The sequence below is a fragment of the Alternaria conjuncta genome (genome assembly GCF_024043145.1).
Source record: "Alternaria conjuncta strain BMP 0040 chromosome Unknown scaffold_34, whole genome shotgun sequence".
Taxonomy (NCBI): domain Eukaryota; kingdom Fungi; phylum Ascomycota; class Dothideomycetes; order Pleosporales; family Pleosporaceae; genus Alternaria; species Alternaria conjuncta.
In genome coordinates, this window is record NW_026250123.1 from 152,844 (window position 1) to 179,776 (window position 26,933).

General features: G+C 52.3%; 9 protein-coding genes across 9 annotated transcripts; 8 read left to right on the plus strand and 1 right to left on the minus strand.

Moving 5' to 3' along the window:
• Positions 1 to 30: 30 nt before the first annotated feature.
• Positions 31 to 875, plus strand: J4E85_011399 (uncharacterized protein; the record flags this gene model as incomplete). Its single annotated transcript, XM_051475602.1, has 2 exons — positions 31 to 514; positions 763 to 875. The coding sequence occupies 2 exons, from the start codon at positions 31 to 33 to the stop codon at positions 873 to 875; spliced, it is 597 nt and encodes a 198-aa protein (XP_051320617.1).
• A 1,335-nt stretch (positions 876 to 2,210) lies between these two features.
• On the plus strand, positions 2,211 to 3,293 carry J4E85_011400 (uncharacterized protein; the record flags this gene model as incomplete). Its single annotated transcript, XM_051475603.1, has 1 exon — positions 2,211 to 3,293. The coding sequence occupies one exon, from the start codon at positions 2,211 to 2,213 to the stop codon at positions 3,291 to 3,293; it is 1,083 nt and encodes a 360-aa protein (XP_051320618.1).
• A 3,439-nt stretch (positions 3,294 to 6,732) lies between these two features.
• Positions 6,733 to 7,965, plus strand: J4E85_011401 (uncharacterized protein; the record flags this gene model as incomplete). Its single annotated transcript, XM_051475604.1, has 1 exon — positions 6,733 to 7,965. One exon carries the CDS (start codon positions 6,733 to 6,735, stop codon positions 7,963 to 7,965), a length of 1,233 nt encoding a protein of 410 aa, XP_051320619.1.
• Positions 7,966 to 9,429: 1,464 nt separating this feature from the next.
• On the plus strand, positions 9,430 to 11,312 carry J4E85_011402 (uncharacterized protein; the record flags this gene model as incomplete). The annotated part of the gene is made up of 2 exons (XM_051475605.1): positions 9,430 to 10,355; positions 10,421 to 11,312. 2 exons carry the CDS (start codon positions 9,430 to 9,432, stop codon positions 11,310 to 11,312), a joined length of 1,818 nt encoding a protein of 605 aa, XP_051320620.1.
• Positions 11,313 to 13,815: 2,503 nt separating this feature from the next.
• On the plus strand, positions 13,816 to 14,889 carry J4E85_011403 (uncharacterized protein; the record flags this gene model as incomplete). Its single annotated transcript, XM_051475606.1, has 3 exons — positions 13,816 to 14,451; positions 14,507 to 14,687; positions 14,759 to 14,889. The coding sequence occupies 3 exons, from the start codon at positions 13,816 to 13,818 to the stop codon at positions 14,887 to 14,889; spliced, it is 948 nt and encodes a 315-aa protein (XP_051320621.1).
• A 3,302-nt stretch (positions 14,890 to 18,191) lies between these two features.
• J4E85_011404 (uncharacterized protein) lies at positions 18,192 to 19,500 on the plus strand (the record flags this gene model as incomplete). The annotated part of the gene is made up of 4 exons (XM_051475607.1): positions 18,192 to 18,461; positions 18,512 to 18,570; positions 18,623 to 19,247; positions 19,294 to 19,500. The coding sequence occupies 4 exons, from the start codon at positions 18,192 to 18,194 to the stop codon at positions 19,498 to 19,500; spliced, it is 1,161 nt and encodes a 386-aa protein (XP_051320622.1).
• A 124-nt stretch (positions 19,501 to 19,624) lies between these two features.
• CYP1 (heme binding) lies at positions 19,625 to 20,172 on the minus strand (the record flags this gene model as incomplete). The annotated part of the gene is made up of 2 exons (XM_051475608.1): positions 19,625 to 20,092; positions 20,140 to 20,172. The coding sequence occupies 2 exons, from the start codon at positions 20,170 to 20,172 to the stop codon at positions 19,625 to 19,627; spliced, it is 501 nt and encodes a 166-aa protein (XP_051320623.1).
• Positions 20,173 to 20,360: 188 nt separating this feature from the next.
• J4E85_011406 (uncharacterized protein) lies at positions 20,361 to 21,941 on the plus strand (the record flags this gene model as incomplete). Its single annotated transcript, XM_051475609.1, has 1 exon — positions 20,361 to 21,941. One exon carries the CDS (start codon positions 20,361 to 20,363, stop codon positions 21,939 to 21,941), a length of 1,581 nt encoding a protein of 526 aa, XP_051320624.1.
• Positions 21,942 to 23,171: 1,230 nt separating this feature from the next.
• On the plus strand, positions 23,172 to 25,195 carry J4E85_011407 (uncharacterized protein; the record flags this gene model as incomplete). The annotated part of the gene is made up of 5 exons (XM_051475610.1): positions 23,172 to 23,208; positions 23,273 to 23,470; positions 23,535 to 23,849; positions 24,050 to 24,712; positions 24,762 to 25,195. 5 exons carry the CDS (start codon positions 23,172 to 23,174, stop codon positions 25,193 to 25,195), a joined length of 1,647 nt encoding a protein of 548 aa, XP_051320625.1.
• Positions 25,196 to 26,933: the final 1,738 nt, after the last annotated feature.

The following is a 26,933-nucleotide window of genomic DNA, read 5'->3' on the forward strand; positions in this document are numbered from 1 at the left end:
CAATCAATTACCACCGAAGCAGCTGTCAACATGGCGATGGCGCGACTCCAAGCAATCCTCGCCTGCTTCCCCTGCGGCGCCGAGGAGCCAAAGCACCACACCTACCCCGACGAGAAAGTCGCCTTGCTCTCCGCCGCTACCTCTGACGCCCACCCTGCGGACGAGGTCGCAGATGAGATCGCAGACGACGTCGTCGAAAAACTCCTCACCACCCGCCTGACCGGCGCCCAGCTGCGCATGCACCTGGACGCCCTCGTCGGCACCTCCGGCTGGCGCACCACCCTCGCCCAACACGTCCTCTCGCGACTCACCACCGCTCTCCGCGCGTCGCACGAGCACCTCGGTCCCACCATCTCCGCCGCCTGCGACAAAGCCTGGGAAGCCGCCCAAAGCATCGAGGGCTTCGTCATCGAACACCCCGTCATGTGCACCGTCATTGCCCTGGGCGTCCTCGCTATCGTCGCGCCTTGGGTGTTGGAAGCGCTTGGTTTTGCGGAATTGGGGCCGGTTGAAGGTACGTGTAGTGTGAAAGTGTGAAAGTATGAAAGTATGGGTGTTACTTCCCCTTCGTTTCCGGCGCATTGGGAATCCGGGGGATGGAGATGCGACAGTACGTTCCGTGGAACTCGACAAAAAGCAAAAAGAAAGATTCGTGACTCAGAAAAGCGGTTGGAAGGAAAGGACACGGAAATGTCAAGCGAATTGAACGGGGATAAACGAATTTGACTTGAAATAAAGCGCTAACACGCGGAATCAATGCAGGTACCTTCGCCTCATGGTGGCAGTCCACCTACGCCGGCCTCGTACCAAAGAACTCGCTGTTTTCCTTCTTCCAGCGGTTAGGCATGACCAAGTGGCATTGGGTCCTCGTCTAATCCAATTCATGGTCGAGAGGAGGGGGTTCGTCGGTTTCGGTTCGCTCCTTCCTTTCTCGTCTCGTCTCGTGTCCTCCTATCGATGCGAACAGGCCACTTTCACCTGGGCATGATAAACGAGATCAAGGAAGCGGGCCTGCGGGGAAAGCTCCAGAATAAGCGGCAGATGACGCAGTTGGTATAGGTCGAAGGATTTGAGGAGATTGGGATGTCGCTCGCGTATCTTGCATGATGATGCGCGCGTGATGGATTGACATGGTTGGCATTGTGCTGTCTGCTGTCGTACGTAGTAGGATAGTAGGGCGCCTAACTCAATCCTTCCAACTTCCCCTCCTATCTTCCAATGTCCACGTCCTTGATTAGTAGTTCGCCACCTAAGGCAGTGACATATTCCTGAGGCTCTGCTGTCATCGCAATTTCCCCACACACCGTTCTACGTCATCCCACATGTAGTTGGGGGACCCGTTGATGATGGAGGAACGGGCAATGTTTCGAACTCAATCAGCAATGGCAATGCGAAGCGAAGCGCAAAGTAAAGAAAACGGTTCCCGCAACCCGCTTCCCGCGCTGTCACTGTTACAGTCGTTTGCGAAAGTCTACCAAACTGACAACTTTAATTAAGATTAATCGTGGGAAACACAGACACTGCAGACAAAGCGCACCGTGTGTGGGACGCTCAGGTTAAGATTTCCGCGCGCACTCGGGGTCGACCACTGAACAGAAGCTTGGAAGGACGCGTACGTACGCGCCTACGCTAGGGATGAACGAACGCGTCCTGCGTCCTGCCGTCTTCGAATCTTCTAATGCGCGTCGCGTCGCGTCGACGCTAAGACCCATCTGGACCATCCAAGGATCTGTCACAACACGTTACGCGACACGGTAAATGTTTGGTACGGTAACACCTCCACCCACACCCCCCAACCCAACCCCACGTGCCGCCCGCAGATCGACACGGGAAGAGGCGTAAACGATCGACAACACTGGTTACAGATCCCAACGGCCGCGTTGCTTCTGTCGTTCTCGCCTCGTTTCTACTTTCTGTTTCGAACAGCTTGCTTTCTCTGCGCTTGTTTGTTGTTCGTCGCTGCAAACAGTCGGGATCGCACTATGCGGCTGTACGCTTTTGGTGTGAAACACGAGGGTGCTCGCCCTGGGACTAGCGCGGGGAGCACTGGGTGTATTTTGCAGGCACAGAGCATCAGAGTGCTTTGGGCGGGTTGGTGCGACGCTGTGGTCGCTTGCAGCAATCCAGTCGATCATGGGAATAGAGATGATGGAGAGGGGAATAAGAATGGTGGTAGTGGTGATGGTGTTGGGGAACCACACGTCCGGTACATGGGCACAGGCCTCACGGCTGCTCAGAAAGAATACTTGACCAGCGACAGCGATCTGAAACGAGCGATTCCCCTCGGTCCAAATCGCGATAATGGAAGCGAGATCATCTTCTTTGGTAGCACGATGCACGATGGATTGAGGGGGTATGTGTTGACTGACAAGAGTGGGGAGGACATCGACCGGAAAGCATCGGATCAGAAGGTCGTCATGTTTGGTACCGATGTTGAGATCGAGGACAATGGCGTACCAGACATACAAACTTTCACCGTAAGCGATCAAGTTGAGATCGTGAGGGACGTGAAGATCGGGAGTGAGGGGCATGTACTGGTTTACGTTGAGCATCGTTCCGCGGCTGTGGAGTCGGTGGTGCGGGTCAAAGACTTTGCGGCTTTCCGGCGTTATCTTGAGGCCGGTGAGATGGGTGAGGGGACCGGAGGAACGGTCCTTCCCTACGAACTTGGCGAATTCCCGCTGTGCGTTGGGAATGCTACGACGATGACTGCGCTAGACGTCGACGGGCACGTTTGGACGGAGACAAGGGATCCGAGGTATGAGAAGTGCTTGGGCCGACCGTATGAGGGTGCTTTAGACATTGCGCCCGTGCCTTACCTTGAGATGACCTACGTCACGAAGGTGGCATCGGGCGGGTACATGAGCGCGGCCTTCGACTCGGACGGCGAACTCTTCTTATGGGGTCAGGCATGTCCTGGGTCAAATGGAGAATTGGACGTGCTGAATGGCAATCCTGAAACGAGCGCACTGGTAACAGGCATCAGTGCTGATGACGTTGAAGATGGGTTTGTCAAGTGCTTGGACGTCCGGATAGATGGTCAGGACGCAAAGGTGTATGAGGTAGCGGTTGGTCATGGCCACATCCTAGTGGCAGCCCAAACGTGTAAGACAGAAGGAAGGGTCAAAAGAGTTTTGTTCGTGGCGGGAGACAACAGCAGGGGCCAGTTGGGTCTAGCAACGGATGAGGACTTCAAGAAGAGATTTGAAGGCGTCACAGCTTTGAGGGACGAGCGAATTATTCAGCTGGCGGCGGCTGGATGGTCCACGTACGTCCTAACACTTGAAGAATAACTATCTCATATTGTCGGGCTTCAGACACCCAGAGAAGTACCAAACTAGGTATGCGGGGAGGAAGCAAAGTGCATGCAACAGTGAGCATCTGTAGGAACACACAACATCAGCCTCAGCTCAGTAAGGAAGGCCACAGCCACGCGGCGACACACCACAATCGTACGACACTATCCTCGCACGCTTCGCAGGTCCTGGCTCAACGTGGAATATCGGGCCCAAGGGGTCGAGCTGCCCATCCACGATGTCTATCGGCGGTGGTGGAGGTGGTAACAGATTTGGCGAACCGGGCTGAACAGCGATCTGCGTAGTGACAACAATGGATCCAGCTCTGCTTTGGATGATCGGAGGAACGAGTACAGACTGAGCTGAGACCTGAGAGACTTTGGATTGAGTCTTTGATCTGCGGGTGCTGAGGTGGATGAGCCGGCGTGGCAGAACGCAATCGAACAGCGGACGTAGATGAAGCAGACATGCTACAATAATCGCCGTACTCATCCGTGCGATTGCCCACATCAAAGTGTTGCCCATGCCGTATGTTACGTCGCCTTGATAGGCGACACCGGCTAGTGCGTCGAGGCGAAAGGCACCAATGAACATGTTGCTACCCTTATCAGCCATGGCCGAGAGTGGATGGTTCTTGATCGTACAACAATCCGAAAGCGAATATGACCGACACAGCCACCTTGTGGGAGAGGCGCAGCTTTAGATGCCAGACCACATAGTGTGGGAGACACCAGATGACAGCATCCAGGACTACTCCTAGCACTGCTATGCAGATCACACTTGGCCTCAACCGGAAGCAGTGTCGTGGATTCTCGAAGGGTATTGTGTAGTTGTACTTGATCGGCCGACAGTGGAGCGCGATTACCATGACAGACGCTAGTCCCAAGGCGATTGCCGTGATGATACAAAAGTGAGCTATGGTTCGGATTAATAAACACGTGGATACCGGATGCTGGTGGATGTGTAAGGTTTGACAATACCACCGTATCTCAACCAGCTGTATGTCCTGGTGTATAAGGTCCGAATGAAGAAAATGAGGATCGCGCATCGAGTAAAGGCCATGCCGATGGCTAGGGGAAGCCGGAAGAGCCACAGTATCTGTAGGCATGAGCTATTGCCTCACAATAAGCATCGCTTCCTACTATCAGCGTTCGCTTGAGGTCCGCCATTGGAGCTGTCATCATGTGTTGACGGACAAGACTAGCAGCCATCGCTTCGTCGCATTAGCAACACGGTATGAATGGCAGACGTGAGCGACTCGCAAACAATAAACATTGCCATCACCACGTAGAGAAGGAGCTACCCGACGTGGTTAGAGAGTGCCTTCTGTAAAGGGGTCAGGCCATACCAGGGCCAACACCAAAAACGTATCGTCAATAGTCCATGGCAGTAGTCGCGTGCGCTTTGAGTAGAAGCGCGCCAGGATAAAAAGCAGAGGTAGCACCGAGAGAATGACAAGGCCCGCGATATAATTGCCGAATAGCATGGGTTGGTCGGATCGTGCCGACTCTAGGAAAAAGGACCGGCGGGGGGTGTGGTGATGGTGCCCTAGGATGCGGTCGAACGCATTACGTGAGATGGGGTGAGAATGCAAAGTTAGATGGGCGGGTAGGTGTCGCAGTAGATGGTGAGGTGGTGAGAGGTGGTGGGGGATCGAAGATGGGATTGTCGCACAATGGCATACCTCCTGCGGGGCTACTGCCGTCGAGGGTGGTGAAACAACTGGAGATACAGACATGCAAGCAGGTGCCAGCGAGAAAGTGAAGCAATCCGGGAAGGCGCCGCCGTTGGGCAGGCAGCCCTTTTGGTAGCGACGGCGGCGAGGCTCGGACGGTGGCCCGGGGCGTCGTGGTTTCGCATGTCAGAGGAGTTGTTCGGGCAAATCCAGCGCACCGTGCTGATCAGGCTGCTGCATGCGCACAACTCATGAGCGCGGTGATGATGTCAATCGTGAAAAAAAAGATGCGGTGTTGATGCCCGGGCGACCAAAGCTGCATGCGGAAACAGCCCGACATGGGCAGGAAGCGGCGCTTGGACGGGGGTAAGATGAGCACCAGGGCGCAGCCGAAGCCTTACAAGGCGACGAGAAAAGCAAATGAGGGGTGAATTAAGAGTTCACGAGGTTACCAGTGAGTCGCAGAGTGCAGTACAAAGTAAATTGTCGGTGCGACAGTTTCAGTCTGACAGCTGAGGCTATCGGAGGGAGGCCGCCAGTGATTACGGTATTGCAGCCACAGTCGGACCTATCGAATCCCACACGGCACCGGATATCCGACCAAATGGCATCGGCACGGAGGGTATGACTCTTCAGGACCCTGGAAATCCAACTCTATCGCGGGTTTCGTGATGCGAACGCGTTGCTCAGCCTCGGACCAGTGTCGCGTCTGCTCGAGTCGGGCCGGTTATTCTTTTTTCGGCGTACCTGCTCTAGCACGGCGCACATTCACCCACCTCGGACAATTACGAGAGCGCCCGTGTATGCAGCGCAGGTGAGGTGTAATTCCTACATCACGACGACGCGAGGGTACGTGAACCGCCGTTTACATGTACAGCAGAGTTTCGCTTGCGCGGCCAGTGCTGATCGATCGCACTTTTATCTTAGCTGCGGCCAGTCAGAGACAGATCGTCGGGCCAAACGCATCAGTGGCAGGGCTGATCAGGCCTTGGAGAAACAGCACAGCGAGGGAAAAAAGCAAGGGTAGCGTCGATCATGATCACCACGACCTCACGCAACAGGCCTCGTTTGATGTGGGTACGATGGTTCACGCAGGCTGTCGCGGCACGTCTGCGCAGGCCCTCCACCACCGCTGACAGGCTGCGAGCTTTCTCACCATCAGGCGCTCCAACGCGAACCCTCGATGGCAAAACGGAGATTCCGGTGCTTTGCCACGACGGTAGCAGACGGCGCATGACAGGCCGCACGCCCTCTCGGCCCCCATTGGGCAGCGCTGCGAAACGCCAGCGGGATCCGGCAGATGGGTGCACGCCATCCAGGGGTGCAGCATAGTTCATCCTGAGTGTGCGCTTTTCCAAGGCCGTGCAAGACCCACCCATGTCGCTGGTCGAGGGCTGTAAACGTCATGTGCCCGTACGCCTGCCTGCCAACTCGTACTTTTCGGCTTGGGCCCATAGGAGAGCATTTTCTTGTCGGGCTAGGGCTGCCTGGGGCCTGGGAAGCGAGATGGGCCACTAATGCCATCCTGACCTGATCCGTCGACCGTTTTTCTGGCTTCAAAGTAGCCTTGCCATCCGTTTTACACGCGGCAACTCTCTTTTCCTTTTGCTCCGTGGACCAGCACTGTCACAACACCCCCTGGACGTCTGCCCTCAACCTGCACTGTGTATTTAGGACTCCTCGCTCCCAGCATCGACTCACTCCGCGGCTCTGCGGCCATGAACTAGCACCTCTCCCGCTCTATCCGGACTAATATACACCATGGACTCCCACCACTCTTCGCCATCCCCTCGCAGGGCGAGCCCCCGACACAGCATGCAGAGACAAAGAAGTAACTCGTTTCCCATTGTTGAGGCTCTGGGTTGCTCAACCCCAGAAGCACTCCTTATTCTTGCTGAGGGCAGAGCCGCCGTCCGGAAACGCCGAGCTCGACGCAACCAGTCCGTAGACGACGAAGTCAACCGTCTCTTCAACCCCCAGGACCACCTCAAGTTTCTCGAAGGCCTCGCCGCGCTACCCACCCCTCAAGATCAAGAATCTCCCTTTGACGCAAAATGGTCTCACTCTCGCATGCCATCCGATGCCACGGATAACAGCACTTCGACCGTGGTCGCACATGTAAACGATGGCGAACCTCGGAATATGTCACCCACGCTAGGCGACTATTCCGCTAACCTTGCCGCTTTCATCAAGAACCAACTCAAGTCAATACCGACGTACCAATCCAACCATCGCCCCACCTCATCCCTCTCTCCCCGATCGTGTCCGGATCTATCGTTTCCTCGAGTGCCGTCGTCGCCAAACCCAAATGCACGCCGCCAGACCGATGGACCAAAGGCCATCGAGATACCCCCAGTGCGACCGCCGATGAAGAGTCAATTCTCGGCGTGGAGCTCCACCGACGACGACACGGATGACGAGGCGCTTCCCCTCCCGGAGTATACCTTTTCCAGTGAACAAGGCCCCAACTCCAAGGGCAGCAACTTCACGCCGTCCATCCTAGGCTACTACGAGACCTCGCACCACAATTCGTCGTTTCTATTTTCGTCGACGCCGCTAGAGGAAGAGTCAGAGCCCACTACGGCTAAAGCCTTCAAGTTTCCTGACCCGTCAGCACTACCACGTTCCTCACCTGAGGAAGAACACGATGATGACGAGGACGTCGCCGACTACCCCTCCTCGTCTTGCCCCTCGCAACCTCAGCTCACCTCGACGTCAGCGCCTTCGTATACCTCGTCTTCGGTGTCGTCGTCCTCGTACTTTGACTGCAAGCGCCTGGCCATCACCCCGCAGATGAAGCAGGCTGTCATTGCGGCAGTCACACCACCACACCCGCACAACAACCGGCTTACTGCTGTATCGCCTTGGGAGGGCAACGCCTTCTCCAACGTGCACGACGTGTACGTTGAGTCACAGCAGCGCGTCAACGTCGACGGCATGTCCTTTGACATGCTCCGCGACCTGAACGTCTCCAGCAGGCTCACACCTTGCTGATGCCCATCACCACAACTCTTTTTCCTATCTCCCTGTCTTACTAGCGTGCGCGTTCGGGGGTGTTGTTGTTGTTGCCCAAAAGCTGTGGTTCAGCCGGTCTAACCACACCCAACGGCCTTATTCCTTTTTACCTTGCTTCTTCCCTGTCTTTTGCACGCAAAATATCCCTCTTGTAATCCGGTTGTCTCTCGGGCGTTTCACACACAAGCATTTCATCAGACTGCTAAGCTTTTTTCCTTTGTTTGCACAAGTGGGGTGTTTCGGCTTCTCTCTCGATTTAGCACATTCGGCGCTCTTGCTTCTTTTTCTTCTTCTTCTCTACACGAACTTATTCTTTTTTCTTGTGGGGCGTACTTCTAGCACATCACGAGTGTACGCGACACACGAATTCCATTCATTCTTTAATCCAAGGGGATGGAGGGGAGGTTCTGGAGAGATTGTTGACATTCTAGAGTCGGCGAGCAGACAGGAGCAGAATGCAAGTATGACAGACTGGCAGGTGGCAGTGGATTTCGGCAATAGTTTAGCTTGAGAAGGGAAACAGAAGAACACACAGCATACATTTGCAACACAACGATACACACACTCGGTAGCAATACAAACACACACTTGCGCATCTACTTTATATTTTTTCCCTGTTACTACTATCACGTCTATTCAAGCTCGACCTCAGGATTTGTGTATGCAGGTTACATGCTTTTCTCCGCACCTTTATGCTAATATTAACCCCCGAAAGCTGCTATACCGAGTACCCGGTTCAGGCCAAAAGACATCTGGGGTCGGGCCAAAAAGAGCATAATGAATCATGAGACACGGCAGTCGCACGGATAATTTGATTGATTTAGTAGGATTTCAAGCGGTGAAGGAAGGGGGGGGAAACATGCAGGGATGGGTGGGTGGGGGAGGCGGAGGCGCGGTGATGGAAGTCTGGCAGCTTGCAAGACGACAGCTTCAAAGACGAGGTGATCTTCCTTCTTCCACGCTCGAGCGTGAAGGAAGGGATGGGGGGCAACATGCAAGGTCCCGCTCGTGCAGGCCGAGATCTAGATCTATCGACGGGCTATTCTGGGTCTGGGCCGTCGCTGGTCTGGCCATGCACGAACGCCGATCAGGGTGTTTGGCTGGACGCGATGCGGCGACGTCATGTTTGATTGGTTTGCATGCCGAATTTGTTTGCGAAAGGACGCGACTGTGCCGTATTGTCGCGTCGTTGTCTGGATGCGCGACGGAAGAAGCTTGGTAGAAGAATGTGAAATGTACTCTGGTTGCTTCCACACCCATTGACGTTCGAAGTCTTTGTGGTTGGTTGCATATAGGCCACGTTGTGGGAAGAGAGTTCTGTAACCCTGGGTTCACCAGCAGCCTCCCCACCACCACCCACTCTCACTCCTCCCACATAACACCGTAAAACCCCCGCCAACCCCATCCACCTGCGCGTAACACACACCCACCCCTCTGCGCACCATGGCGGACACAGAGCCCAGCCTCGTCGCCAGCGCCCTCGGCACCGCCGCCTACGCCTTCACAAAAGTGCAACCCCTCCTCCCCGTCTACGCCCACATGATCCTCGCCTCCCTCTTCCCCATCTACGCCGCCGCCCATGCCTCGCTCACCCGCCCCTCGACCGCCGCGAAGCCCCCCAAAAAGAGCCGGAAAGACCGCCGTCGCGACGCCGCCGCCGAAGATGAAGACAGCGACTCTGAAGACGAGGAGGAGGACGAGGAGCCGGAGAACGAGATGGAAGGGCTTTCGCCGAGACATATCATCTTGTTCCCGCTTTTCGCAGGGATTTCGCTGGCGACGCTGTATTTCTTGTTGAAATGGCTTAAAGATCCGAGTATACTGAGTAAAGCGCTTAATGCGTATTTTGCTGTTTTTGGGTTCTTCGCTGTGACGAAGTTGGTCAGCGATGTGCTGGATATTGGGCATTCTATTATATTCCCAAGGAGACATGTGCTCGGGGGCGCGCTATACCATGTCGACGGCAAGGCAGGGAGGGCGGTGCCTGTCGCAGGCAACACCAAGGCCAGCGGGCCCATTACAAGCCCGCTCCCCGGCTTCCTCGCGCGCATACCACTTTCCGATGGAGCGAAAGAATGGCTCTGGGCGGACCGCGCGATGCCCTCCAATAAGTGGACGCTGAAGCTGTATCTTGAGCGCGCGCTGGCGGGCAAAGCTAGAGTAGGCGCGCACACGCTTGTCGGTGCTGTGGTAGCGCTGGCTACGCTCGTCTACTTCAACCTCGTTGACAAGACGTGGTACCTAACCAACCTGCTTGGTTTCAGTTTCGCATATGGCAGTATCCAAGTCATCAGTCCGACGACGTTTGCGACTGGAAGTGCGATACTCGTGGGACTGTTCTTCTACGACATCTACATGGTCTTCTTCACGTACGTACTCTCCTCCTCCTTCATCCGTTCGCACAGAACACTACTAACATCACATCTTCTTCTAGTCCCCTCATGGTAACAGTAGCATCCTCCCTCGACGTCCCCATCAAACTCATGTTCCCCAAACCCGGCACCGCCACCACGCCCTCGGGCAAGAACGCCGCTGCCATGCTCGGTCTAGGCGATATCATCATCCCTGGACTCATGATAGGCCTTGCACTGCGCTTCGATCTCTACCTCTTCTACCTCCGCCGCCAGAAACGCATTCCCGCTTTAACAGAAGGAGCCGAGGACACAGTCGTGAAAGCGGAGTTTACGCCCCTGGCAGGACGCTGGAGCGACCATTTCTGGACGCATTCACTCATGGGACGCCCGCTGTGGGAGTCTGCTGCACCCCAAGAAAACGAGAAAGAGGAAGCGCCGTTCACGTTCCCGAAAACGTATTTCAACGCCTCGCTCGTGGGCTATGTAGGCGGTCTAGTCGCCACGTTCGCCGCGCTACATCTTATGAATCACGCGCAACCTGCTCTCCTCTGGCTCGTCCCAGGCGTGCTGCTCAGTCTGTGGGCGACGGCGCTTGTAAGGGGCGAGATCGCTCTGATGTGGCACTACAGCGAGGAGATTGTTGAAGAAGCGACAGAGGCGGGCAAGGAAGCGACGAAGCGGACGGGGCAGTTGTTCAAGGAAGAAGATGTCAATGCTGTTAGGAAGCCTGCGACGGGGAAGTCGAGGAGGCCCGAGAGGGAGGTTTTTTCGTTTTCTATTGAAGGGCCAAGGAAAGTTGGGCCGACTGCTGGAGCGAAGATGGAGGGAAAGAATGAGGGGAGTGAAGGAGGAAACGGTACGACCGTTCCCACGACTGTGAAGAGTCAGGTTTGGACTGGTCCTGAAGCGCATAGTTCGGCGAGGGAAGAGGGGGGTGTTGAACCTGCTGGGAAGAGGCTTAGGGTCAGGTAGTAGAGGAGGCATCTGAGGGAGGAAAAGAGAAGGTTACGTTTGAAGATTCAGCTGGTGTTGCAAGTAACGGTGTATGGGACTTTTTAGGTACCCGATTTGTAAAGATTCCGGTACCTAAAAAGTCCCATACGCCGTTGCTTACAACACCATCTCGATTCATTCAGAAACACGTCTGATGATACATCTTATGCATAGCGATGGAGTTTGGGAAAATCAGCATAATCACATATCTAGTCCTGCAAGCCAACTTTACATGCTCGATCTGTCTCCGAGATGAAAACTCGCGTATTATCCCCTCATCCCTCCATCAATCCTCTCCCTACAACAGCCTGCCATCGTGGTACCCACACTCCAACACTTCCTCATCTATCCCTCATTCCTCTCCCTTGCTATTCATCTATCCATATCCCTGACCACAGACATCCGTTTCTCATCCGTTACTTCCCACACCCCCCGCATTTCTCCCCACTCCCACCTTCACCGCGGTTTATATGTGAGCAGTGAGGACATAGCCACTCGGTCATGTGTGACATAGTGGTAGTCTGATGCGTTGACAGGCGGCGTTCGGCAGATTGGGCTAGATTTGATTTGGGAGGCGGGTGTCTTGTGAGGGGCTGGACAATGCTTTTAAGGCGGACGATGTCGTTGGCTTTGGAAGTCTTGCGGGAAGTTCGAGGGGTTTTAGTCATGCTAGAGTTGCGCGGTTACTGCGGTGGTGGTGGGGGTGGTGATTTGGAGGGGAGGTAGTGGTACAGGGTAGGAGGGTAGGAAGTTTGTGTTCGAGAGAAGGGGATACGTCAAGAGGGAATATGTCAAGTGGTAGCACATTGTTTGTTGGACAAGAGAGCTTGTTTGGGGGTGTGGCACATTGTACATATCGTCACTGCGCCACAAATCAAGGAAGTGAGATGTGGCATGCCCAGAGCATGCTTCAACACCAAACCAGGACACCTCGACAATATACCAAGATAACCCTTCTAGCAAGCCGCAACCTCCTCAGCCTCCACAGCAACACCCGCCATCCCCTTCCCCCCCATCTCCCCCTTCAACCCCAACAAAAACCCCGTCGAAACATCGACCGCCGAGCTCTCCCTGCCAAAGCACGTCATCGCGATTTCCACCTCCTTCACCGCACAAGCCACAGCCATATCCAACCGCCCATGCCTCCTCCACCCCACCGCCGCATCATGCCACGCAAGCCCCAACGCCTCCCCCACCAACCCCTCCTCTTTCAGCAACCTGCACAACTCCAACGCGGCCTTCGGCACAGGCCGTCTCCACAGCTGGCGCCGCCCCGTCCGGATCCGCGCGTCCAGCACCACCATTCGCGCGCGCCGGGTATCGCTGCTGGGCGTGGGGTCGCTGCATGCCGGACAGGCGCAAATGAAGCCGTAGGAATATAGTTTTGCGCGCCGTGAAAGGGTGGTTTGGTAGGGGCGCTCGTAGCTTAATCGTATTTGGGAATTTGAGGGGATGGGCACGATGGCGTGGATTGTGATTTTCCCAGTGAGCGGGTTGTAGGCGAAGGATGCGTTGGGGATGCAGCTGTGGTTGAAGCGCGCGGCGAGGGGGCAGATGGATGTTTTTGATCCTGTTTGCCAGGCGTTGGAGTTGAAGATGTCGATTACTCTTGCCTCTTCTTCGAAACCATTGTGGTCTTTCTGGGCGTACAGGGATAGATACTGGGTTTTTTGCGAGTCGGACAATGAAGAAAAGGCTAAGACTACGGCGCTGTTGCTGCGCGGTTCTGCGACGCTGAATAAGGGTGTTTCGCTAAGGATGAGCGTACCCGGCAGGATGGTCGTGGAAGCGAAACAGCCTAGTCCTTCGCCGGGTGAGGCGCGGACTGTGTATACGCTGTCCATATCGCGATGTGAAAATGGTTGTGGCGCGATTGGGTATTCCTCAATCTTTGGTCCGCGGTGAGAATATCAATTGTAAGTGTATAGTTGCTGCGATAGTGCAGCTTGGTGTTAGGAGATACATTGTGTTCGATGTGTGCGTGTACGATATTTTGGTGGCGGCTGTTGTGGAAGTATCTGGTAATCGGAGGCAACAGTGTTTTGCAGCTTTGTCACCTTCGTGTTCGGCCGTGCCTGTCGAGATGGATGCGAACTAGCGTGGTGACGTCATGGGTACGGCTACTTTCTTCTCCTGCGCCTGGGATAAGTCATCATGTGGCGTCTCCATCGCGAAGACTGAGGTATCTCGACCGTGTTCAGATTGGATTGCGCGTAAGTCTTGATAAAGTGTCAGCATACGCGCCCAACGCGGGACGCGTCGTCAGGCCATTGCGGGCCCGCTGCTCCCTTCCGTATACTGCCGTCGTTCCTCCTTGATACTGACAGCGGGGACTCCAAGTTTCGCAGCGACGAGTCATTTCTTTTGTCGCTTCCTTAAACCGCGTCCGGTCTCTCTTCCGCCACTTCAGTCCGTCCTCTCGATTTTCCCTTCTCATTCTGGTCACACTCTCTTCATTCCCACTGCTTCATCCCGCGGCGCGATGTCGGACTTCCAGGATCCCACCGACAATCGCGTCAAACGCGAGCCAAGCGACGAACCACAGGGACGCGTCGACAGCTACCCACAGACTTACCACGGTTATGATAGCTATCATAGTAGACGTGAGCCCAGCCGTGAGCAGCAGGAACGTCCTCGCAACCGCTGGGGCGACGACATCAAACGCGAACCAAGCCGGGAGCGAGACAACCGTCCAAGCAACCGCTGGGGAGATGAACGCAGACGCGAGCTTAGTCGTGACCGACATGATCAATCACGCGACCGCCGGGTCGATGATCGCAGGCGCGAGCGCAGCCGTGATCGCGAAGACCGTTCACGTAACCGTCTGGATGGCCAAGATAGACGCGATTCGAGGCGCGCATTCGATGATCGACAACGCGATCGCTCAAGAGACGGCTTCAAACGTGAACCCAGCTATGAGTATGAGCGTCGTCCACGCAGTCCTTGGGGTGACCGGGATGAGGGACCGATAACTCGCGATGACAGCAAAGACCGTGAATGCAGCCCTTTGACTGATGACGACGAGCATGCCGACCGAGAAGACAGCGCGAGGAGCATCAGACGCGACTTGACCAAGAACTACACCAAAGAGAACGACCCGTACTGGTACCCGGGCAAGGTATAGATCAGAAAGACAAGTTCCATAACATGTTTGCATGCCTAACCAACACAAGGGAAAATACTCGCACCCCACCAAGATGCCCTCGCAGAACCCGCACGACCCCAAACCACGAAACCCGAAGCGCACCCAGAGCTGTCGCACGGAATCGTCCGGACACCGTCACCAACGTTTCGAGCGGAAGCATGAGCGTCGAGAGGACGAGAAGGAGCGTCTGCTTAGAGGAGACCTTGGAAGTAAGGCGTCCACTTGCTGCTTTGTTCTATATCTATACGATGCATTGGCTAACTGTATTGCCCTTCTACAGCACCGCCTCCCGACGCCGGTCCCAACTGGGCAAAGAACCGTATTGCGACTTTGGAGAAGTATGCGAAGAGGACAAAGAAGAGGCACAAGAAGCATGAGAAGCGTATGCGCAAGGCGGCAGAGCAGGGTTAGGCTTGAGGACGGAGCAAGGAGTGCGGAGATCAGTGGAGATGAGAGTTGAATGTCGAGCGCGTAGAAGCGGTTCGCTCGGATCATGGTCATGCTACATTAGCAGCGACATGTATTATCCCGATATATCTTTGTCGTAGCTATGGCAGACGTTACGGGTAAACATAACAATGCGAATGCTTTCATGCCATATCGAACAGGCCGTTCATCTCTTCCTTTCCTAGTGAAATCATGAATACGCTGCAGACTACAATAACAATCCGAGGTTAGTTTGTGAGCTCATGAGAGACCTTGACGTCTACATCGATGTTAGCGCTTTATAGAAGTATGAAGTTTATCGTGATGTATGCTTCAAACCATTTCTGGAAAGTATCTTCGTTATGTGGGGTCATCATGTCGTCATTATAGTACACTCAACCGCGACCATCTATCTAGTCTCTGCCTAATGTAGCCCTCTCTATAGCCTGTGTTAGAAAGTCTTTGTTAACATCTCTTATAATTCTTAGAGCCTATTCTACGCTAATCTATAACTGCCTAGCCTTATTAGGCAAAGCCTACTTAACTACGCCTAGCTTAATATTAACTAGAAGGTTACTAACTAGACTCTAATCTATCTAAACTAGCTTAGTATTAATAAAGAATTCTATAGGCCTATTTCTATTTTCTATTTCTATAGCTTTCTTTTTTACTTTCTTTTTTTTCTTCTACTTTTACTCTTTTCTTATCTTAGTAAAAACCTAGTAAAGTACTAATATAGGCTTTTCTTTCTTAAATATATTATATAGTATCTTACTTAATAGAACTACTACGTAAAAGTTCTTAAGCTTAATTATTACTAGCTCTAAGACCTAGAAATAAGTATATAAAGTTAGTATCTATTTAGGTATCTTAATATAGTTTATATAAGAATATTACTAACTATCTACTATATATTTTAAACTACTTCTATTATATTTTATCTAGCTTTCTTAGAGAAGTAGTATAAGTTAAAACTACTATTTATTTAGATTTTAATAAGTTTCTTTTAGTAGAAATATATATAATTATATTTATTTATACTATAAGTTTTAAATAACTATATCTTTATATATACTTTAAAAAAAAGTTCTATACTAAGTTTATAAAAGCTACTTATATTAAAGCTAAGCTTCTTACTAATTATAATAAAGATAATAAGAATAATATTATAGTAAATAATATTAATATAGTTAGATAAGATATATAGTTTTAATATATTATAGTACTAGATAGTATAGTTAATATTAAAAAACTTAAAAAAGTAAGCGTAGTAGTTACTTTAAGTAATATTATTAAAGTTATAAAAATAGTAGTTTAGTTATAAGCGCTAAAGAATACTAGAAATTTAAATATTATTTTTATAAATATTATAAATACTAATAAATTATATAAATAGTAAGTAATAAACTTTAGTAAGCTTTTTATTAAAGTAATTACATACTTTAGTATTTAAAGTAGTAAAGTTATTAGCACTAAGAAAGTTAAAGCTTACTATAGTTAATATAAAAAAGTTATAAAAGAAAGATATAAAGTTAATAAAAAAGATAAAAAGTTAATAAAAAAAAAGAAAAGTAGTAGTAAAGTAGCTTTTTAATATTAAGCTTATAAAGATAAGTATAAGTTTACTATATCTTATAGTTAAAATATAAAGAGTAAAAAGTAAAGCTAAAGTAAAAGAGTAAATAACTTCTTATAAAAATATATATACTTATCTCTAATATATAAAAAAAAATACTATAGCTTATCTTATATATAGTATATATTTATTATAGTAATAAAAGTATAGTATATTATAAAAAGTATAAAAAAAAAATATCTTTTAAATTAAGTATATTCTAAAGATTAGCTACTTATCTAGAAGATTACTTTATAGTAGAGCTTACTAATAGACTAGGTATTCTATATATTTTAGAGGTTAATATATAGAATTAAACTAAAGTATAAGGTAAATTACTTTCTAGAAAATACTTACTAGACTATTAAAGATAAAAGGTAATAGAATTAATAGAAATTAGTTAAATATTATAATATATATAGCTAGAGATTTATAACTCTCTTAGTTTAGGTAAAAGAAGAGTTAGAGATAGGTGTAATAGTAGGTATATTGCTTAAAGTAAGTGTTAAGCGCGAAGTAAAGAGGAGAAAAGTGAGAGACTAGCAAATTTGTCAAGTAAGAGAGTGAGAGAACCACCACCTTGAACATACTTACATATATACCGGCAGTATGTTCAATCAATGGTATTACACGTCTTTCTATTACCTTACCGCAAACACAGTTCTCGCGCCCTGAAGGTAGCAGTCGCCGTCCGATGGGGTTGCTTTGAACGGCGCGCAATGCGCCAATAAGGCAGTTGATCTAATTGGGCGCATTATGACCTGCATTCCCATAGATAGGTAGTACAACAGAGTGCGTGACAGGCGATATCGTGAAGGAATCGACGGAGAGAGTTCAAGTGCTCGACGTCCTGTTAGCGTTCGTTCGCAAGCAACCTTGGAAGTTGGGTGTTAGACAATACCGGTTGTCAAAGACCCCATTCGTTGCATATCTCTTTCCAAAAGTTTGCTTAGGACGTTTTGCTTCTTTCGTTATACAGGTTCAGTCGCGGTTCTGCTTGGAGTACCTTATCGTTGTCAAAAGCTTCAGGGTGGTACACCAGCCTGGGTTTAGTTACACTATGTCGCTACCTAAGGAGTCCTGTTGTTTGTTTCCTGCTTGCAGCACGTGTAAGTGCGGGCTTCGAAAGCTAGAGCGCACGATACAGAACCAAGCAAGACCTCCCACGCCGATGTTGAGGCCTCTTCCGCTCTAGACAGCTTAAAATCTAAATCCGAAAGGAGGCCTCCACATCGGCGTGACCGATCCTCCAAGCTTCCCTACCATGCGAAAAAGACTGCCCATGCGGACACAAGTGATTTCAAATGTTGAAGCGCAATCAACACAATGCGCTAGTTTCCGAAGCACCCTTTCCGATTCGGAACCCATACCCCACACTTGATCGACCCATCCTCCGCTGTCAGCCCCTCAATAATGACGCCAGCCAGACGCTCTGGTGCCAACGCCTGCAAGCTTGCAAGTACCGAAGAAGAGGGGTCGTCATACATCATAGACTGGGGCGTGCTCCAGTGCAAATCGACGTGCCTTCCATCCACTGCGGCTCTTCCACTTCTTAACACACGCGCATCTCGTTCTATCATCGCAACAAACTCCTTGTATCTTGTATCTTGTAACATTGAACCCTTGAAAGTGCCTGTACATTTGCACGCGACGCGCGCCCCAACCCCCCAAAATGTCCAGCTCCAAGATGAAAGCAGTGCACTACGAAGGTCCATTCAAGGTCTCAGTCAAGGACGTCGAGCTGCCTACGATACAGCATCCAGATGATGTGATTGTCAAGGTTACGACGGCGGCGATTTGCGGGTCGGACTTGCATATGTATCAGGGACGGACGGCTGCGGAGGCAGGGCTGGTGTTTGGTCATGAGAATATGGGGACGATTATCGAGGTTGGTGCCGGCGTGACGCTTTTGGAGAAGGGGGATAGGATTGTGTTGCCGTTTGTGAGTGTTCTGTGGAGATGTAGTGCGGATGGTTCTGACGTGGCTCGCAGAATGTCGCCGATGGCAGGTGTCGCAATTGCGAGGAGGGCAAAACAGCGTTCTGTACCGGGTAAGTCGAACTCCAATAAGGCTATCATGCACCAGTCCTAACAATAGAACAGAGTAAACCCAGGCTTCGCCGGCGGCGCTTACGGCTACGTAGCCATGGGCCCGTATCAAGGCGGCCAAGCGCAATACCTCCGCGTCCCCTTCGCCGACTTCAACGCCCTGAAGCTGCCCAAAGGAACCGAGCACGAAGCCGACTTCATACTACTAGCAGATATATTCCCAACGGGCTGGCATGGGCTGGTGCTCGCTGGCTTCCAGTCCGGCGAAAGCGTCGCGGTGTTCGGTGCAGGTCCTGTTGGTCTCATGGCAGCGTATAGCGGTATACTACGAGGTGCAAGCAAGGTCTTCGTAGTCGACACAGTGCCTGAGCGACTGCAAGCTGCGGAGAAGATCGGATGCATTCCTATCGACTTCAGGAAGAGCGATCCGGTTGAGCAGATCATCAAGCTCAATGACGGTATGGTGGATCGCGCGGTCGACGCGGTTGGGTATCAAGCCGTGGACGCGTCCGGTAGCAAGGAGAAGCCAAACGTTGTCTTGGACCAGTTGATCATGGTGACCCGGCCCACGGGAGGCTTGGGTATTCCAGGGTTGTATGTTCCGGCCGACCCTGGAGCCCCAGACGAGCAGAGCAAGAAGGGCCAAATTCTGATCTCGTTCGGCAAGCTCTTCGAAAAGGTATGTTCGTGGTTCGAAGTTGTGTACCCACCACTGACGACCGTAGGGCTTGCATCTTGGCACCGGGCAGTGTAATGTGAAGGCCTACAACAGGTATCTTCGCGACATGATTGTATCGGGCAAGGCCAAGCCGAGCTTCGTCGTGTCGCACGAGATTAATATCGACGACGCGCCGACGGCATACGAGAAGTTTGACAAGAGGATCGAGGGGTATACGAAGGTGTTGATCCATCCGAATGGAGCTCTGAACTAGTTGGACGTATGAGTAATTAATCTACATTCCATTTTCGAGTAACTCACGTTCAAGCATTGAGTGTCGCGTTGATGCGCTCTGTCATGCGATCGCGTCGACGCCTGGCTGATTCCCTTCCTCCGCGCTAGTATCGCTGCATCGCCATAGCTCCGTCATCGACGAGGTATGCCTTGACAATCTTGACTTCCTCCACAGGGCGGTCCTCCTTGTCTGTCTTGACCAAGCCCAGCTTCTTCACTATTTGCATCCCGCTCTTGACCCTTCCAAAGATCGTGTGCTTGCCGTCCAGCCACGGAGTCGGCGCCAATGTGATGAAAAATTGCGAGCCATTGGTGTTCGGACCGGAGTTGGCCATGCTGAGGATGCCTGCACCCGTGTGCTTGAGCTGGGGGCTGATCTCGTCCTCGAACTTGTCTCCATATATGCTCTCACCTCCTCGTCCAGTACCCGTGGGGTCGCCGCCTTGGATCATGAAGTTTGGTATTATGCGGTGGAAGATCAGGCCGTTGAAGTAGTTGCGCTGCGTGAGCGTCGAGAAGTTTTTGCATGTCTTGGGCGCGTGGTCGTTGTAGAGTTCGATGACAATGGTGCCCTGCTCTGATTAGGAAGGATTTATATCGTATGAGACGATTAACGTACAATAGTGGTATCGAGCGCGATGTCGGTAGCCATGGTGAATGTGTAGTTGAGGGTATGAGGACTGTGATGGCAGCTTCCCCACGAGCTGGAATTCCATGTGAACTTTGGGGCACGGACCGCCGACCAGCCACGCGCCTGCGCCACAGCTACTAGCTTAGAGTGATGATTCACAGCGAACAACCTATTCCGACATTTGACGATCACAACCCATCAACAACAACATGGATCTCTCAAACTGGGCGTTGCCCCAGCTATCGAAGCTTATTCCTCTAGACGACGAGTCACTGAAGCAACTAATATCGTATACTGAGTCACTATCGCCCAAAGAAGCAGCGGACCATCTGCAGAATTTCTTGGGTGACAGCCCGCAAGCACTTGAGTTTATCTCTTCATTTAACAACCGGAGAAAGCCGAAGCCTTTCAGCGGCTCTGGCCAGGCCCAAGTGTCAAATGGCATGTCAGAAGTACCCAGGGCGAAGCCAAAGAAGAAGAAACCCGGTTTGAACAAACTTCCGCCACCGCGACAGGTAGAAGACCATGGCAACGTATCTGGTGCATATCTCAAAAAAGATGAAGAGGACTACATGGCGAGTAGCTCAAAGCCCAAGGCTGCTAAATTCGGCTTACAAGAACAACCTGATGGGTTGCAATTACCAACCTTCACTACGTCATCGGGGACATCCACCCCCAAATCCCGTGGTGTCTCGCCTGCTCCGCAACCAGCAAAGAAACTTCCAGGCCAACTCATCTCTGAGACCAAACCAAAGGCCAAGGCAAAGGTCAATGTTACCGGTGGCACGCCCATGCATGGTGCCTCAACGGCACTCAATGATCTGGAGTCCGCAATCAGAGCGCTTGAGATCCAGACGAACCCTACTCTTGCCCCACAAGACAACAGCAAGCGGAAATGCAACTGCATGGCTACCAGGCATCCTTTGCTCGAAGCTGCGCCAAACTGCTTGAATTGCGGAAAGATCATCTGCGTAAAGGAAGGCATCGGCCCATGCACTTTCTGCAACTCAGCTCTGTTCAGTGCACAAGACATCCAATCCATGGTGCGCGTTCTCCGCGAAGAGCGCGGAAAAGAGAAGATGGCCGCCAACAACGCGGGCCAAAAGCGTGCCGATGTCTCGCTCGCACCACGCCCGTTCTCAACACCCCGCACAGGAACACCCGCATCGTCCAACCCCGCCTCGGACGTCGAGTCTGAGAACGAGAAGCTCGCAAAAGCAAAACAGCACAGAGACAAGCTGCTCGCCTTCCAAGCCCAAAACGCCAAACGAACACAAGTCCACGACGAGGCCGCCGACTTCGAAACCACAACAGCCGGCCTCAGCATGTGGGCCAGCCCCCAAGAACGCGCCATGCAGCTCAAGCGCCAGCAAAAAGCCCTGCGCGAGCAAGACTGGAATGCGCGCCCAGAGTACGAAAAGCGCAAAGTAGTCGCCAGCATCGATCTCTCTGGCAAGAAGCTTGTCAAGCGTATGGCTGCTACCGAGAGGCCGGCTACACCCGAGAGCGAAGATGAGCCACCCGAACCTACTCAACGGCCCCGAGATGGGAATACGCTATCGAGTGGTAGCGGGGCGTTCAGCAAGAATCCGCTGTTGGGTGGACTGATTAGGCCGACTATTAAGGTTCAGGAGAGTAAAGGCAAGGAGAATGCGGGTGAAGGAGGCAGGAAGCAGACGTGGCGTCGCGTGCAGGATGATAATGATGATAATGAGCAGTGGATCTTGGATGGGGGTGTTTATGGTTCGAGAGCGGATAATGTGAGCTTGGAGATGGATGGTCTGAGATGATGAGGACTATGATCTCCAACAACGATAATTCTACATTGATAGTGCTACAACAAACCAGCAAGCAATATCCATCTCCACATCAGCACGCGAATCCATCTCAATGAAAGCCTAGCAGTGAACTTCCAACAAGCTCTCCCATCCTCTCGTTCTACCTAGGCAACTCGAACCAAGAACACAGTCTGCATGACCCTGTAGCCGAACAGCCGTACTTGTGGCGTATCAAGCATCCACTCCGGTGTCGCTATCGTACATACGCGAGAGCGAGCATAGCTCACGGGACTAGAGACCATGCATTTGTACGGGCAGGTCAAGCCCATACTCCCCTGTAGGTGTATCCAACGCGGACTTTTCTCCGCGCGAATAGGACCGAGGGGGAAAGCCGCGCGGAGGTGTATTGTGCGAAGAGCGAGGAGCGAAACAGCGAGTGAGCGAGTGAAGAAACTGCCGTGGTGTCCCAAATATGCGCATCCTACTAGCTGGGCAGCTGAAGCCCTCCCTCTCCTTACATACGGAATCGCCGCACCACCTCACCATTCCAAGGTTACCAACACCAACCCACCGTCCCCCGCCGATCCCCGTTCACCTTATCCCCATCCCCAGGTTTTCCAACGAAGCCATCTGAGATCGACAAACCTAGAAGAACCTCGCCAAAAGCTTGTTCAGCCGCTTCTTTGCTTGTTGCGACAAGCTCGACCAAGCAATTGCGGGGTACATACACACTACGCAGCCACGCTAACCCCATTCACAACTTCCCCCGGTGTCCCATGGACATGGTGCGGAAGGAAGTGATAGGCTAGCTGGTTAACGTGGCGGAAGCTGGGGGTGACAGCTGGGCTTCTGGGGAAAGTTGGGAAAGTTACCGCGGATGTGGTGGGAGAGGCGAATCCAGATGCGCGGATGGGGATGGTGGGTGGATGGGCTAGACCACGGATCTGGGGGCTAGTGTGAAGGGGGATAATAGAGGGAAAGGGAGGAAAGAGGGACGATGTGAGGACTAGTTGGATGTTAGGTGGGAAATACCCCGCAGACTGAGTCGTGGGTGGGGAATGTGATGGACGGCCCTGGTAGGGGGGCGTGGTGAAGGCAAGGGTGGCTTCCAATTACATGGATAGCATAAGAGCCCCGCTGAGCCTCCAAACGAAAGTTGTGAGCAGGACTGACAGCTTCGTTTGTACTGTTAAAGTTGAAGCTCTGAATTCCTGTCTACGAGGTCTTTTCCATACGTAGACTATGAAGAACACGATGCGAGACCACAGCGATGGCTCTGGTACGCAATCCTACACCCTAACTCCACATCCACCTACACATTTACTAAGCCAATTTAACAATAGATGCCTCAGACCACTCCCCCTCAGCCTCCAAACCAGCGTTCAACCACATCGAGCAAATCCACACCAACGAGCAAGTCCCCGGACACACCAACTACTACGAAAAAGATGGCTTGCGGACAGCCGGCGACGGCGAGGACCACGATGCCGAGCAACCTATGAACTTTAAGAGACTTATGGCGTTGGTCGCTATGGCTTTCCGTGCGTATAGCCCTTCCCAGACGACTGATACACAACGGAGTTCCCTCGCTAACATCAAGAATAGTATGGACAGGCAGCCAAATCCCCGTCTACCTCTTCGGCGGCGTCCCCCCCTACATCTACGCCGACATAGGCGGCACCGACCGCTGGATCTGGTTTATCCTCGCGAACCTGCTCTCCCTCGCCGCCGTGTGCCCCTTCGTCGGTTCCATCTCCGACATCGTGGGCCGCCGGTGGGTCGCCATGATCGGCGCGTGCTTCTTGATCCTCGGCATGATCATCTGCTCAACCGCACATTCCATGAATATCTTCATTGCAGGAATGGTGTTTAGCGGTGTGGGCGCGGGCATCAACGAGCTTACGGCGCTGGCGGTGACGAGTGAGCTTGCGCCGACGAGTCAGAGGGGCAAGTATGTTGCTATTTTGGTGTTTACGATTTTGCCGTTTTGTCCGAGTGTGCTTTGGGCGCAGCTTATTGCTAGTCAGAGTCCGGGGGCGTGGAGGTGGATTGGGATGTGGTGTGGTAAGAACTTTTCCCATTATCCAAACAACGCATGGTCCGAGAACTGACAATCTTAGGTCTCTGGGCTTTCATCGGCCTCGTCTTGACCTTCGTGTTCTACCACCCTCCTCCCCGCGTCAACAGCGTGGGTATGAGCCGCAGAGAGGTTCTCGCGCAGATCGACTACATCGGCGGTTTCCTGTCTGTTGCTGGTATGATCTTGTTCATGATGGGTATGCAGTGGGGTGGCTACCAGTACAAGTGGTCCAGCGCGCACGTGCTCGCGCCCTTGATCCTGGGTGTCGCTTTCCTCGTCGCCTTTGTCTTCTGGGAAGCCTACGGAGCCAAACATCCCATGTTCCCCAAGCGACTTCGTCAGGAGCCCCGGATTCTTGGGCTGACACTTGTCATTACGTTCATCTCTGGAGCCAACTTCTTCTCGATCCTCATGTTCTGGCCGACGCAAGCGTTCAACGTTTATGGTCATGATCCTGTTGGTGTTGGTATCCGGGGTATTCCTGTTGGGTTCTCGATTCTGGCTGGGGCTTGTATTGTGCTGTGGTTGCTGTCTTTGCTCCGCGGTCACAACAAGGAGCTTTTGATCGTCTCGTCGATCATGATGACGGCAGGCTGCGGTGCTCTTTCTATCGGCCGTGTGGACAACTTGTACCAACTGTGGGGATTGTTGGTTCTCGCTGGTCTCGGCATTGGTGGTATCGTTGTGCCCGCATCTATCATCTGTAAGTCTCACGTCGGGTTAATCGATAGACAGTTCGCTAACGTCAACAGCCACTATCATCTGCCCAGACGACCTGATCGCAACAATCGCTGCTCTGACCCTTGCCATCCGCGTCATTGGTGGTTCCATCGGATACTGCGTGTACTACAACGTCTTCATCTCCAAATTTGTTCCCGCCGCAACCCACTACATCGGCGGCGCAATGGTGACCAAGCTCAACATCACATCGCCTGAGATCATCGGAGAGGCAATTGCCATCACCGGCGGATCGCTTCTCCCGCTTCTCCATGAGCTTCCGGGTATCAAGGACGTGCCGGGTGCGTATGAGTTGGTCGTGTACGCTGGACAGCTCGCGTACGCCGAGGCGTACAAGTACGTGTACTACGTGAGCATAGCGTTTGGCGGAGTCAGCATCATCGCAGCATGCTTCTTGGGCGATATCTCGAAGTACATGGACGACCATGTCGCTGTGGTCATGCATTGAGCTGGCTGTAGGGTGCTGGAACGCAGTGGATGTGTAGCCGAGGTCCGTAATTACAATCGAGACTTTATTTGAACGCTTGCGTTTTTGAGATTAAGCGTCCTGCATGGCTGTTGATGTTCGCAGCGTAGGTAGACTTGGCTGCATTGCGACTGAACGATGCAGAGGCTGTGATTGACTGAGCTTTGAAGACTTGCGCTACAGCTAGCGGCGCGATGTGCGTCATAATCGGCGAACACCTCTCGAACACCGCAGCATTGTTTGCTTCTGGCAAACCTTTGATAAAGTCAATGGAGGCCACTGTTGCCCATATCCACAACCTCTTCGATCCTCCAGATACCGAGTAAACCATGTTCCGTACCTCTTCTTCCCGGGAGCCGGACGATGTCGAATGGAGAGCAGCAGACCGAGGATCGAATGGTGTTACCCAGCCACCCCTACATCCAGAGACGTCGAACAACAAACGCAAGCGGCAAAGCAGTTGTTTTTGCGCACCGCAGATGTTCGGCGGTGGCATCTTCTTACCGGACCCCTCAACGTATGACCCTTTAGAAATCTTGCTCAACACGCATGACCAAAGCGAGAGAGATGAGCTTGTCGAAAAATGGAGAGACAACAAGCTAAGCGAGCTGAACTTTGTTGGTGTCGTGGTAAGTACTGTATCCATTGATGATGCCGCACCGCTGACGATCGTCAAGTCCGCCCTGCTTGCGGGTGTCCTTACCTCGACAGGCAGCTGGCCGAATATCCTCACCACTGGCAGGCCCACTCCGTGGTATGTCCGGACATCGTGGTACTGTGGCATCATCATCACAATGCTCTCCATCATCAGCGCAGCCGACCAGACCGTTCGTTTACATCGGCTTTCGTCGCACCGCGATGGCCTCGCCAATCTTCACAAGCTACTTGGTAAAGGAAGTCGCTGGAAACGAACGGGTCGTCGTGCGCCAAACCTTGTCCAGGTCTTGACTTGGCAGATGCCAGTCATGTTTCTCATATCCGCGACTATCTGCATGGTTGTGGGTATGTTTCTGCTCGTGTGGAGTGCAACGTCGAATTTGGGTAATTCTGGAGGATTAGACGATGGGGACAAGGTATGATCTCAGGCAAGTCGATTCTGGGAGGTTTCAACGCTGATTTGATGATAGGTCGCCATTGTTTTCACGGCTGTTGCGGCTCTAACGATTATCATGTTCTTCGTTGGGCAGATTTCGCTCTACTCGCCGATCAGGGAGTAGAAGCTGTGTGATTCGTTCGAAGGCGTGACAGAGCCATGTACAATTGAACGTAGGAGCGGTGCTGGTATCGAGAACGTCTGGAAGATGCTAATGCCGAAGATGGCGAGCTCGAAGCTGCTGCCAGCGGGAGGTGCCAAGCCGCTGGCTGCGCTATCCTTCTTTTGCCCAAGCGTGTTCGTGGCAAACCTCGAGCACCTCATTGAGATCTACCCTCACTTGCCACTTCCGTCGCGTCATGCATCACATGAACTCGTGTGCAGCTCGCGTTGGACTCAATACACGCTGCTAACCATGATTCGCTGCTGCCTGTCTCGTCAGGCTGCTGTGGTCCCTAAACACGTCTTCCCGTCGCTAAAATGGGCCACGGCGCGTCGTTGCCTAGCTCGACCCTCTTTTGCCTCAACACGCCACTCCGCTGCAGCATCCAACTCCATCCTGTTACAGGCTGCCATCGTCAAGCATAAACGAGATCCCAATGTTGAAGGAAATATATAATCCTTCAT